This window comes from Oncorhynchus keta, chromosome 17, assembly GCF_023373465.1.
Source record: "Oncorhynchus keta strain PuntledgeMale-10-30-2019 chromosome 17, Oket_V2, whole genome shotgun sequence".
Lineage (NCBI taxonomy): Eukaryota > Metazoa > Chordata > Actinopteri > Salmoniformes > Salmonidae > Oncorhynchus > Oncorhynchus keta.
This window is the reverse complement of record NC_068437.1, coordinates 38,907,620-38,922,150: the sequence shown is the minus strand read 5'-3', so window position 1 is coordinate 38,922,150 and position 14,531 is coordinate 38,907,620. Positions and strand designations below refer to the sequence as shown.

The 14,531-nt window shown below is 42.9% G+C and overlaps 1 protein-coding gene across 1 annotated transcript in view; it reads right to left on the bottom strand.

Annotated features, from left to right (window-relative positions):
- LOC118396036 (neural-cadherin-like) overlaps positions 1-14,531 on the bottom strand; it is a 109,391-nt gene that overhangs the window by 15,072 nt on the left and 79,788 nt on the right. Inside the window, exon 28 of the mRNA XM_035790182.2 lies at positions 10,279-10,445. Coding sequence (XP_035646075.2) covers positions 10,279-10,445 — 167 coding nt within the window. The remainder of the gene's footprint in view (positions 1-10,278; positions 10,446-14,531) is intronic.

Below are 14,531 nucleotides of genomic sequence, written 5' to 3'. Positions count from 1 at the left end.
TCAGGCCCTACACCCAAACAAGGGCACTGCGTTCATCCACCTCTGGCCTGCTCGCCTCCCTACCACTGAGGAAGTACAGTTCCCGCTCAGCCCAGTCAAAACTGTTCGCTGCTCTGGCCCCCAATGGTGGAACAAACTCCCTCACGACGCCAGGACAGCGGAGTCAATCACCACCTTCCGGAGACACCTGAAACCCCACCTCTTCAAGGAATACCTAGGATAGGGTAAGTAAGGGTAAGTAATCCTTCTCACCCCCCTTCTCCCCCAAAAAAAAAAAGATTTAGATGCAAGTGGCTGTTCCACTGGATGTCATAAGGTGTATGCACCAATTTGTAAGTCGCTCTGGATAAGAGCGTCTGCTAAATGACTTAAATGTAAATGTTAACCACCTAGCCATCAGAAGCTAACCAGCTAATTAGCTACAAGCTATTTATTCATTGTTAGCCACTGCTAGCGGCCTTTACCTTCACAGATACCAGCGCTTTTTTTGCCTGGATAATACTCGCCAGCCCACCAGTATCGGACTGTCTCTCTACTACAACGTAGCCCACCTCCCGGCCTACTCAGTTGTTCACCCGGACTCCACCCAAACACGGGTAGAACCCACTGCTGTTGTCTCACCCGTTGTCTAGCTAGCTCTCCTAATCAACACCTGCGACTACTTTAGGCCTAGCTGTATGTCTCTCTCAAATGTCAATATGCCTTGTATATTGTTGTTTAGGTTACTTATCATTGCTTTAGTTTAGAATGGAGCCCCTAGTTCCACTCATCATACCTCTGATATCTCCTTTGTCCCTCCTCCCACACATGCGGTGACCTCACCCATTATAACCAGCATGTCCAGAGATACAACCTCTCATCATCACTCAGTGCCTGGGCTTACCTCCGCTTACCTCCGCTGCACATTATGCCCTGAATCTATTCTACCACACCCAGAAATCTGCTCCTTTTATTCTTTGTCCCCAACGCTGTAGGCGACCAGTTTTGATAGCCTTCAGCCGTACCCTCATCCTACTCCTCCTCTGTTCCTCGGGTGATGTGAAAGTAAACCCAGGCCCTGCGTGTCCCCAGGCATCCTCATTTGTTGACTTCTGTGATCAAAAAAGCCTTGTTTTCATTCATGTCAACATCAGAAGCCTCCTCCCTAAGTTTGTTTTACTCACTGTTTTAACACATTCCGCCAACCCTGATGTCCTTGCCGTGTCTGAATCCTGGCTTAGGAAGGCCACAAAATCTTTTGATATTTCCATATCCAACTACAATATTTTCCGTCAAGATAGAACTGCCAAAGGGGGAGGAGTTGTAATCTATTGCAGAGATAGCCTGCAAAGTGCTGTCATACTTTCCAGGTCTATACCCAAACAGTTCGACCTTCTAATCTTAAAAATGAATCTCTCCAGAAATAAGTCTCTCACTGTTGCCACCTGCTATTGACCCCCCTCTGCTCCCAGCTGTGCCCTAGACACCATTTGTGAATTGATTGCCCCCCATCTAGCCTCAGAGTTCGTTCTGTTAGGTGACCTAAACTGGGATATGCTTAACACCCCGGCAGTCCTACAATCTAAGCTAGATGCCCTCAATCTCACACAAATCATCAAGGAACCCACCAGGTACAACCCTAAATCTGTAAACAAGGGTCACCCTCATAGACGTTATCCTGACCAACTGGCCCTCCAAATACACCTCCGCTGTTTTCAATCAGGATTTCAGCGATAACTGACTCATTGCCTGTATCCGCTATGGGTCCACGGTCAAACGACCACCCCTCATCACTGTCAAACGCTCCCTAAAACACTTCTGCGAGCAGGCCTTTCTAATCGACCTGGCCCGGGTATCCTGGAAGGATATTGAACTCATCCCGTCAGTCGAGGATGCCTGGTCATTCTTTAAAAGTAATTTCCTCAACATCTTGCATAAGCATGCCCCGTTCCAAAAAATGCAAAAAAATGCAGAACTAAGAACACTAAAATACAAACTACAACACAGAAACTGGGGAACGTAACAGAGAACAAGAGCACCTCCTCCCAGCTGCCCACTGCACTGAGGCTAGGTAACACGGTCACCACCGATAAATCCACTCCAGACCTGACAGACCTTGACCAGCACAAAAACATCCTGTGGTGGACTGCAATAGCATTGAATAGTCCCCGCAATATGCAACTGTTCAGGGAAGTCAGGAACCAATACACGCAGTCAGTCAGGAAAGCAAAGGCTAGCTTTTTCAAGCAGAAATTTTCCTCCTGTAGCTCTAACTCCAAAAAATTTTGGGACACTGTAAAGTCCATGGAGAATGTTACGCACGCCTCTATGAAGAGAGAATGTAACACCCTGCTACAACTCAACTCTCGTGAAGTGAAAGACATATGGACTGTAGGTGTGAGTAAGGATGACAAAAGGCAGAGAATTTACTGTTTACTAGGAAATTATTCCGTCACACGGTAATATGGGGAAACGGGGCTGGACGGAACCAAAGCAAAGAAAGTAAATCTCAAAGCCCCCTCTACTACCTTACCTGCCTACCCACTACTTACCTAATTTAGCACCACCTGGTGGCCTAACCAAAATACAGTGGGTGGTCCACCCAGGTCTTACCTAGTGTGCCTAGACAGTGAATATCCAAGGGTATATGTATGCCCGCGGGCCTCTTGCCTAAGCACAGCTTCCCCTTCCCCCTGGGAACAAATGAAACACAATACAAACTTCACAACAAAAACTGAGAAAATACTAACTCAGGACATTAAAGAAGCTCTGACAAAGCAGGAAACACAGCACATACCAAAGCTGCTCCCAACAACAACTAACATAGTACATAATAACTCTGTTAGCAACAACCAACATGATATAACCCTCAGCCATAAACCTCCTCTCTCAGCAATCATCTTTCAGCAATGACCTCCAGCAATGATCTTTTTCCTGTACAGATCACTGGCTTTTATATAGCTTCAGAAGGAGTCTAATCGGATACAGCTGTATCTTGACGAGGGGGCGGGGTCAGCTCCAATGATCAATGGGGCTGACCAATCAGCTGCTTGGGGAGAATTCAGGAAGCCATCTCCTGAAACACACACTAAAATACAAACTACAACACAGAAACTGGGGAACGTAACAGAGAACAAGAGCACCACCTCCCAGCTGCCCACTGCACTGAGGCTAGGTAACACGGTCACCACCGATAAATCCATGATAATCGAAAATTTCAATAAGCATTTCTTAACCTCTCTGTGCACGGAACCCGCTAGCGGGCTGAAATTCCACAACATACGGTGATCGCTACTTAAAAAGTCATATTAAACATTCATGAAAATACAAGTTTCTCACATGTATCGAAAGCCTAGAATCTTGCTAATCCAACTGCGTTGTCAGATTCAAAAAAGGATTTACTGTGAAAGAATACGATGCGGTTATCTGAGCATAGAGCCCCAAACAAAAAAACTATTTCAACCAGCACAGGCGCAACAAAATCACAAACTACAATAAAATAAATAGTTTACCTTTGATGATCTTCGCCTGTTTGCAATTCCAATGCTCACTGTTACTCAATGAATGATCTTTTGTTTGATAAAATCCGTTTTTATAGCCTAACACGAAACATTTTGTGAACCGCTTGTGTAGTGAATTCCGTCTCATTCCATTTGACAACGACACATTCCAGGTAAATAACCCACACAGAACGTGACTTTTCCAGTCATGTTTGGTTTCACTGCAATCAACTGGTTTGTTTGTAACACAATCAAACCTGATGGACCATTTCGTGGGACGTATTGACTGAAAGAAACCGATTTGAAGACAACAAGTAATGACATCATTGTGCACCAATGATTTGCCCGCTGTTTCGTTGATTGACTGTCTTTTAATCCAATGACCACTGATCGTCTTGAAATCTAGCTGGGTAGATAGCCAATGTGCTGAGCTAAACGGTAATACGCCATGTTTATGTGTTGCAAGACCAACCCATGTAGTAAGCTCCAGCGTAAAGAGAGTCATGCGCCATTGAATTTTCATACCGGAAGGAGAACACACAAATTACGCATTGCATTGTTTGGTGAACGCGCAGATTCATCTGTTTATATGAATCAAATCAAATCAAATCAAATGTTATTTGTCACATACACATGGTTAGCAGATGTTAATGCGAGTGTAGCGAAATGCTTGTGCTTCTAGTTCCGACAATGCAGTGATAACCAACAAGTAATCTAACTAACAATTCCAAAACTACTGTCTTATACACAGTGTAAGGGGATAAAGAATATGTACATAAGGATATATGAATGAGTGATGGTACAGAGCAGCATACAGTAGATGGTATCGAGTACAGTATATACATATGAGATGAGTATGTAGACAAAGTAAACAATGTGGCATAGTTAAAGTGGCTAGTGATACATGTATTACATAAGGATGCAGTCGATGATGTAGAGTACAGTATATACATATGCATATGAGATGAATAATGTAGGGTAAATAACATTATATAAGGTAGCATTGTTTAAAGTGGCTAGTGATATATTTACATCATTTCCCATCAATTCCCATTATTAAAGTGGCTGGAGTTGGGTCAGTGTCAATGACAGTGTGTTGGCAGCAGCCACTCAATGTTAGTGGTGGCTGTTTAACAGTCTGATGGCCTTGAGATAGAAGCTGTTTTTCAGTCTCTCGCCTTCTGGATGATAGCGGGGTGAACAGGCAGTGGTTCGGGTGGTTGATGTCCTTGATGATCTTTATGACCTTCCTGTAACATCGGGTGGTGTAGGTGTCCTGGAGGGCAGGTAGTTTGCCCCCGGTGATGCGTTGTGCAGACCTCACTACCCTCTGGAGAGCCTTACGGTTGAGGGCGGAGCAGTTGCCGTACCAGGCGGTGATACAGCCCGCCAGGATGCTCTCGATTGTGCATCTGTAGAAGTTTGTGAGTGCTTTTGGTGACAAGCCGAATTTCTTCAGCCTCCTGAGGTTGAAGAGGCGCTGCTGCACCTTCTTCACGACGCTGTCAGTGTGAGTGGACCAATTCAGTTTGTCTGTGATGTGTATGCCGAGGAACTTAAAACTTGCTACCCTTCCCACTACTGTTACATCGATGTGGATATGGGGGTGTTCCCTCTGCTATAGAAATCATTATGGCGACTAAGTCAAGTCTAGATATACAGATGTACACACAACTTTAGAATAAATTGATTGGGAAGGTGAGACAGAGATTGTTGTAGGACACTTCATTTAGCGATTGTGGAGGAATATTTTTTGAACGGGAGAGGACATTGTTTTGGACTGGTAAGTTCTTATCATGCTAATGCCCTTGTTTGAAATTAATCATATAAAATATTATTTGTGATTTTTATTTTTTATTTTAGAAGCAATATATAAACATGTAATGCCATGAAATGTGAGATGTGTGTGTCTGCTGCCCCACCCCAACCCACATGAAATAGCCTATTTGAGGCTGTTGAGGAGAGGGCAGGACCACATCAATGGCCAAAGTAAAATGGAGACAGTAGATACAGCTGGTCTGTTGTAATATAATAAAGACAGTAGATCAGGCTGGTCTGTCATAATATAATAGAGACAGTAGATCTAGCTGAAATGTCATAATATAAAAGAGACAGTAGATCTAGCAGGTAATAATAATATATTCAACCTTCAACTCTCTATATATCTGTTTATTATACCTGTTGATACAGGGCTCATATGTGAAACTATTTTAACTGAACATTTTCATTCACAGTGACACTGACTCCGAATGGGAGTCTTATCCGGTGTCCTGTGTGAATTTAAGTATGCTCTCTCTCTAATTCTCTTTCTCTCTCTCGGAGGACCTGAGCCCTAGGACCATGCGTCAGGACGACCTGGCATGATGACTCCTTGCTGTCCCCAGTCCACCTGGCCTTGCCGCTGTTCCAGTTTCAACTGTGCTGTCCTGTTGCACCCTCTACAACCACTGTGATCTCCACAGCCAGAAGAGGACTGGCCACCCCTCATAACCTGGTTCCTCTCTAGGTTTATTCCTAGGTTTTTGCCTCTCTAGGGACTTTTTCCTAGCCACCGTGCTTCTACACCTGCATTGCTCGCTGTTTGGGGTTTTAGGCTGGGGCTATATAAATAGATTTGATTTGATAGAGGACTGAGGGTCTTCCAAATATTGAAAGTGTGTAAATAGTTACCCATGTTATTTTGTAAATGTATATATATATTTTCTTTTCATATTTTTTAATCAATAATTTTTTCCCCCCATTTATTTATTTTTTCATTAATTTTTCTCATTTTTTTTTTTGGGGGGGGGGGGGTGTTAGAATACAATTTTGGTATTTTGTATATAGTTATTTGTTTCAAAATGTAAACCTTCACCAATTTGGCCACTTGGGTACATTTGGGCGACTTGTGTGGGACACCTGGGTGACTTCATGATAAATGTCATGTAGCACACTCATTTTGGAAGTTATCATTCTGAAACTTTGCACAAGTACTGTTGCCCTCTTCTATTTTTCACGGAAATTGTCCCCATCATCCTATCTGAATGCTTGTTTTATCGTGTTCATTTTAAAGATGATACAAAATGATACAAAAATAAAAAATAAAGAACCCATGTTTTTTTTCATTTTTTTATCTAAACCAGATCTATTGTGTGTTATTCTCCTACATTCAATTCACATTTACACAAACTTCAGCGTGTTTTCTTTCAAATGGTACCAATAATATGCATATCCTTGGTTCTGTGTCTAAGCTACAGGCTGTTAGATTTGGGAAGGTCTTCAGGCGGAAATTGCACAAAGTAGGGGGGGAGCTGCAAGAGGGTAACGGCTGCCATGCCTTCCTCCTGGCTACTCCAACCCCGGCCAACAGCCCCCCCCAGCAGCTACTCACCCAAGCCTCCCCAGCTTCTCCTTCACCCAAATCCAGATAGCAGATGTTCTGAAAGAGCTGCAAAACCTGGACCCGTACAAATCAGCTGGGCTAGACAATCTGGACCCTCTCTAAAATTATCAGCCGTCATTGTTGCAACCCCTATTACCAGCCTGTTCAAACTCTCTTTCGTATCGTCCGAGATCCCCAAAGATTGGAAAGCTGCCGCGGTCATCCCACTCTTCGAAGGGGGTGACACCCTAGAGCCAAACTGTTACAGACCTATTTCCATCATGCCCTGCCTATCTAAAGTCTCCGAAAGCCTCTCTGGGATAGGCGGGACGCAAATGTCCCACCTGGCCAATTGCCAGGGAAAATGCAGAGCGACAAATTAAAATAAAATACTATAAAATTCAAACTTTCATTAAATCGCACATGTAAGATACCAAATTAAAGCTACACTCGTTGTGAATCCAGCCAACATGTCAGATTTCAAAAAGGCTTTTCGGCGAAAGCATAAGAAGCTATTATCTGATGATAGCACAACAGTAAACCACACAAAACGTAGAAATAAAATATAAATCATGCCTTACCTTTAACAAGCTTCTTTTGATGGCACTCCAATATGTCCCATAAACATCACACATAGTCCTTTTGTTCGATTAATTCCATTGATATATATCCAAAATGTCCATTTATTTGGCGCGTTTGATCCAGAAAAAAACAGCTTCCAATTTGCGCAACGTCACTATGAAATATCTCAAAATTTACCTGTAAACTTTGCCAAAATATTTCAAACTACTTTTGTAATACAACTTTAGGTATTTTTAAACGTTAATAATCGATCAAATTGAAGACGGGTCTATCTGTTTTCAATACAGGAGGATCACAAACTAACGCTACTTTTCTAGTCTTGCGCAACTCTCAAACAGTACACATAACGTTACCCTGATCCAAGATGGCCGTACTTCTTCATTACACAAAGGAATAACCTCAACCAATTTCCAAAGACTTGTGACATCCAGTGGAAGCGGTAGGAACTGCAAACAAGTGCCTTAGAAATCTAATTTCCCAATGAAACTCATTGAATAGACAGTGACCTGAAAATAAAAATAATTCTGAATGGTTAGTCCTCAGGGTTTTGCCTGCTACATATGTTCTGTTATACTCACAGACATGATTCAAACCGTTTTAGAAACGTCAGAGTATTTTCTGTCTAAATCTACTAATAATATGCATATCTTATATTCTTGGCATGAGTAGCAGGAAGTTGAAATTGGGCACACTATTTATCCAAAAGTGAAAATGCTGCCCCCTATCACAAAGAGGTTAATAAACAGACCACTGACCATTTCGAATCCCACCGTTCCTTCTCCGCTGTGCAATCCGGTTTCCGAGCCGGTCACGGGTTCACGTCAGCCACGCTCAAGGTACTAAACGATATAACCGCCATCGATAAAAGACAGTACTGTGCAGCCGTCTTCATCGACCATTGACCTGGCCAAGGCTTTCGACTCTGTCAACCATATTCTTATCGGTAGACTCAATAGCCTTGGTTTTTCTAATGACAGCTTCACCAACTACTTTGTAGACAGAGTTCAGTGTGTCAAATCGGAGGGCATGTTGTCAGGACCTCTGGCAATCTCTATGGGGGTACCACAGAGTTCAATTCTCGGGCGGACTCTTTTCTCTGTATATATCAATGATGTCACTCTTGCTGCGGGCGATTCCCTGATCCACCTCTACGCAGACGACACCCTTCTGTATACTTCCTGCCCTTCCTTGGACACTGTGCTAACTAACCTCCAAACGAGCTTCAATGCCATACAACACTCCTTCCGTGGCCTCCAACGGCTCTTAAAACGCTTGTAAAACCAAATGCATGCTTTTCAACTGTTCGCTGCCCGCACCCGCCCACCCAACTAGCATCACCACCCTGGATGGTTCCGACCTATAATATGTGGACAACTATAAATACCTAGGTGTCTGGTTAGACTGTAAACTCTCCTTCCAGACTCATATTAAACATCTCCAATCCAAAATCAATTCTAAATAATAATAATATATGCCATTTAGCAGACGCTTTTATCCAAAGCGACTTACAGTCATGTGTGCATACATTCAGAATCGGCTTTCTATTTCGCAACAAAGCCTTCTTCACTCACGCCGCCAAACTTATCCTGGTAAAACTATCCTACCGATCCTCGACTTCGGTGATGTCATCTACAAAATCGCTTCCAATGCTCTACTCAGCAAACTGGATGCAGTCTATCACAGTGCCATCCGTTTTGTTGCCAAATCACCTTATACCACCCACCACTGCGACCTGTATGCTCTAGTCGGCTGGCCCTCGCTACAGATTCATCGCCATATTCAGGTTATCTATAAGTCTATGCTAGGTAAAGCTCTGCCTTATCTCAGTTCACTGGTCACGATAACACCCACCCGTAGCACACGTTCCAGCAGGTATATCTCACTGATCATCACCAAAGCCAACACCTCATTTGGCCGCCTTTCCTTCCAGTTCTCTGCTGCCAGTGACTGGAACGAATTGCTAAAATCGCTGAAGAGACTTATTTCCCTCACCAACTTTAAACATCAGCTATCTGAGCAGCTTACCGATTGCTGAAGCTATACATAGTCCATCTGTAAATTGCCCACCCAATCTACCTACCTCATCCCCATACTGTTTTTTATTTTATTTACTTTTCTGCACACCAGTATCTCTACTTGCACATCATCATATGCTCATTTATCACTCCAGTGTTAATCTGCTAAATTGTAATTATTTGCTCCTATGGCCTATTTATTGCCTACCTCCTCATACCTTTTGAAAACACTGTATATAGACTTTCTTTTTTCAACTGTGTTATTGGCTTGTTTATTGTTTACTCCATGTGTAACTCTGTGTTGTTGTCTGTGTAACACTGCTTTGCTTTATCTTGGCCAGATCGCAGTTGTAAATGAGAACTTGTTCTCAACTAGCCTACCTGGTTAAATAAAGGTTAAATAAATAAAACATTTAAACACCATGCATACCCCACAAAACATGCCACCAAAGGTCTCTTCACATTCCCCAAGTCAAGAACAGACTATGGAGGTGTCAGAGTACTACATAGAGCCATGACTACATGGATCTCTATTCCACATCAAGTAATTCAGGCAAGCAGTAGAATCAGATTTTTAAAAACCAAATAAAGTTACACCTGATGGAACAGCAGGGACTGTGAAGAGACACAGACAGGCACATGATAAGACACGCACTCTACACACGTGCATATGGGTGTTGTATTGTAAATATGTTGTGGTGGAGTGGTGGCCTGAGGGAACACACTGAATGTGTTGGGTAAGGTGTTATGAAATGGAACGTCATGTAGTATTTTAAACTGTCTTATGTTGCTGGACCCTTGGCAGCAGCTAATGTGGATCCATTACAAATACAAGACTCACCTCCAGACGTAAGTATTCATTCTGCTCCTGCGAGAGGAGGCTGAGGAGGACACCGCTGGGGGTGTTTGTTCGCACCTGGAGCTGAAAGCTGGAGTGACGAGCGGGGAGTGACCAGCCCACCTGGTACTGGACATGGCTCCTTCCATTGAAGGAAAACTCTGGAACTTCTGTCAGTTGAAGAGAGAAAAACATAAGAGTTGAATAGAGATACCATGAGGGATTCAAATACAATACAATTAATTAATTATACTGTACCCACTATTGTATGCACTCAGTAGACAATACGAGACAATTCACATGTGAAAGGAGCCAGACACAGTCATCTTATGTGTGAGTCATGCATGTAAAGCCTTCAGACAATTTTACATTCCAAAAGATAGGATAATATAAAAATAGTTACATCTTGAAGCTAACAAGAGCTCTAAACCTTCAGAGCTACAGTTGAAGTCGGAAGTTTCACATACACCTTAGGCAAATACCATTAACCTCAGTGATTCACAATTCCTGAAATTTAATCCTAATCAAAATTCCCTGTCTTAGGTCAGTTAGGATCGCCACTTTATTTAAAGAATGTGAAATGTTAGAATAATAGTAGAGAGAATGATTTATTTCAGCTTTTATTTATTTCATCACATTCCCAGTGGGAAGTTTACATACAGAAGTTTACATACACTCAATCAGCATTTGGTAGCATTGCCTTTAAATTGTTTAACTTGGGTCATACGTTTCGGGTAGCCTTCCTCAAGCTTCCCACAATAAGTTGGGTGAATTTTTGCCCATTCCTCCTCATAGAGCTGGTGTAACTGAGTCAGGTTTATAGGCCTCATTGCTCGCACACGCTTTTTCAGTTCTGCCCACAAATGTTCTATAGCAGGGGTGTCAAAGTCAAATGGACGGAGGGCCAAATAAAAAATTTAGCTACAAGCCGAGGGCCGGACTGTTCGAATGTTCATTGAAAAATTTTTAAATGACGCATATAGTCTAGTGAACCTAATTGAACCTACTGAAAACCTAACAAATATATTCCAATATGATCAGATAAATAAAGCAATATTTTCTTATGGCTCTGTCAGTAATCTTTAATTTTCAACAGACACAAAAGACAAATTTCCTTTATATAAAAATCCCCATAACATGAACATTAAATGAAAGAAACCGGTATTCAAGGCACCATCAGTAGCCTATATTTTCTATTTTAGCAAAAGGGGCTAAATTTACTTCAAAGAAAAAAACAATAATAGCAATTTTCTATCATCCACTCAACTGAAATATTTTTAAAATATAATTGGATTGAAATACAATAAAATAAAGTGCAAAAATCTATTAATCAAAAACAACACTTTGTTTAAGGAGAAGTAACATGCAGTGAAAACAAATATTAAACTTTAACTTTTAAACTTGAACTGAGTAAAAACTCTAAATATGTGATTGCACAGTAATGTTCACTTGTTTGAGGTTGAGGGTGATACTTGGTGGTGTCCCATCTTTTCCACAAGTTCATCAATGTTCGGGGTAAGGCTCTGAGCTGAGGAAATCCTCAGAATTGAGTGGAGGTGTTCAGCAGTAAGTCGACTTCTGTGTGATGTTTTGTTCAAGTTCATCAAAGAAAACAGTTGTTCACACAGGTATGTGCTGCCAAACATAGACAACGTTTGAGCAGCCTGGATGCGCAGCTGGGGCATTTGGGCGAACTCCGCAGCACCCACTGCCGCATATTTTGCCCTCAGTGCATCATTGCATTGGAGGTCAATCAACTCCATTTGGAGGTTTGGTGGTGAGCTTTCCACGTCAACAGCAAATGGGTTACCGAGCAGTTCCAACCTGCTTTTTTGTGCTTCAAAGTCAGCAAATCGGCGTCAAAGTCAGCGGCAAGCATACCTATTTTATCAGCCAACTGTGCGCTCGGGAACGCACTGGTAGAGAGCTTTCTTTCATGGTCTGGCAGCTGGGAAAGTGGCTCAAATTTTCTTTCCGCATCTTCTCCCACAGAGTCAGTTTGGTTTTAAATGCCTTCACTGTACTGTACATATCAGAGATGACACGATCCCGACCCTCAAGCTGCAAGTTCATTGCATTCAGATGACTCGTAATGTCACACAGAAAAGCCATTTCACACAGAAACATTTCGTCTCGGAGTTGTGTTGTGTCTTTCCCTTTGCTGTCCAAGAACAGACAAATCTCCTCACGAAGCTCGAAACATCTTTGAAGCACCTTTCCCTGGCTTAGCCATCGCACCTCTGTGTGATAAGGCAAATCACCATGCTCCGTTTCTAACTCCGTCAGAAATGCCTTGAACTGGCGGTGATTCAAACCTTTGGCTCTGATAAAGTTAACTGTGCGCGTGATGATGCTCATTACATGCTCCATTTTCAAGGCTTTACCGCACAACGCTTCCTGGTGTATGATACAATGATAAGCTGTCAGCTCACCTGTCGCGTTTTCCTCTTGCATCTTTTCCCGTATCTTCGCCACCAGTCCGCTCCTGTGTCCACACATCGCAGGTGCTCCGTCGGTTGTCAAACCCACGAGTTTTTCCCAAGGCAGCTCCATCTCATTTACACATCTTGACACCTCTTCATACAAATCATGCCCCGTAGTTGTGCCATGCATAGGACGTAAAGCCAAAAACTCCTCTGTCACGCTTAGGCTGGAGTCCACTCCGCGGATGAAAATTGACAACTGGGCAATGTCAGAAATGTCGGTGCTCTCATCCACAGCCAAGGAATATGCAATGAAATCTTTTCCCTTTTTCACAAGCTGCTCTTTTAGATTGATGGACAACTGGTCTACTCTCTCGGCAATGGTGTTTCTGCTCAGACTCACATTTAAAAAGAGTTGCCTTTTTTCTGGGCAAACTTCGTCACAAACTTTAATCATGCAGTTTTTGATGAAATCCCCCTCCGTAAATGGCCGGGCTGATTTAGCGATCTCTTCTGCCAAAATAAAACTGGCCTTGACAGCAGCCATGTCCATATTCTTGTTTTTGTCCGCGTGTTTCGTTTCATAATGTCGTCTCAGATTATACTCTTTCAGTACCGCCACACTTTCTCCACACAGAAGACACACAGGTTTTCCAGCTACCTCTGTGAACAAATACTCCGACTCCCACCTTGTTTGAAACCCCCGGTTCTCAGTGTCCACCTTCCGTTTTGCCATTTTTGATGGGTATCTGAAAGTTAATTTTACTGTGATGCTGACAACTGCTGTGCCAATAAATATTGAAATGAAGCAGCCTACTGCTCGGTGCGTCACCGTTGCATTGTGGGAAATGTAGTATTGGTGCGTGTAAAAGATCTGCGGGCTGCCGGCTTGCTGCGGTCTGCGGGCCTAATAATAAATCAAGATCATCCCAGGGGCCGTAAAAACCTTCTCGCGGGCTTGACTCTGACATATGTGTTCTATAGGATTGAGGTCAGGGCTTTGTGATGGCCACTCCAATACCTTGACTTTGCTGTCCTTAAGCCATTTTGCCTCAACATTGGAAGTATTCTTGGGATCATTGTCCATTTGGAAGATCCATTTGCGACCAAGCTTTAACTTCCTGACTGATGTCTTGAGATGTTGCTTCAATATATCCACATCATTTTCTTTCCTCATGATGCCATCTATTTTGTGAAGTGCACCAGTCCCTCCTGCAGCAAAGTGCCCCCACAACATGATGCTGCCACCCCTGTGCTTTACGGTCGGGATGGTGTTCTTCGGCTTGCAACCCTCCCCCTTTTTCCTCCAAACATAACAATGGTCATTATGGCCAAACAGTTCTATTTTTGTTTCATCAGACCAGAGGACATTTCTCCCTAAAGTACAATCTATGTCCCCATGTACAGTTGTAAACCGTAGTCTGGCTTTTTTTATGGCGGTTTTGGAGCAGTGGCTTCTTCCTTGCCGAGTGGCCTTTCAGGTTATGTCGACATAGGACTCGTTTTACTGCGGATATAGATACTTTTGTACACGTTTCCCTCCAGCATCTTCACAATCTCCTTTGCTGTCGTTCTGGGATTTATTTGCACCAAAGTACGTTCATCTCTAGGAGAAAGAACGCATCTCCTTCCTGAGTGGTATGATAGCAGCGTGGTCCCATGGTGTTTATATTCGTTCATCTGTACGTGGTACCTTCAGGCATTTGGAAATTGCTCCCAAGTTTGAACCAGACTTGTGGAGGTCTACAATTTGTTTTCTGAGGGCTTGGCTGATTTTTTTTTGATTTTCCCATGATGTCAAGCAAAGAGGCACTGAGTTTGAAGGTAGGCCTT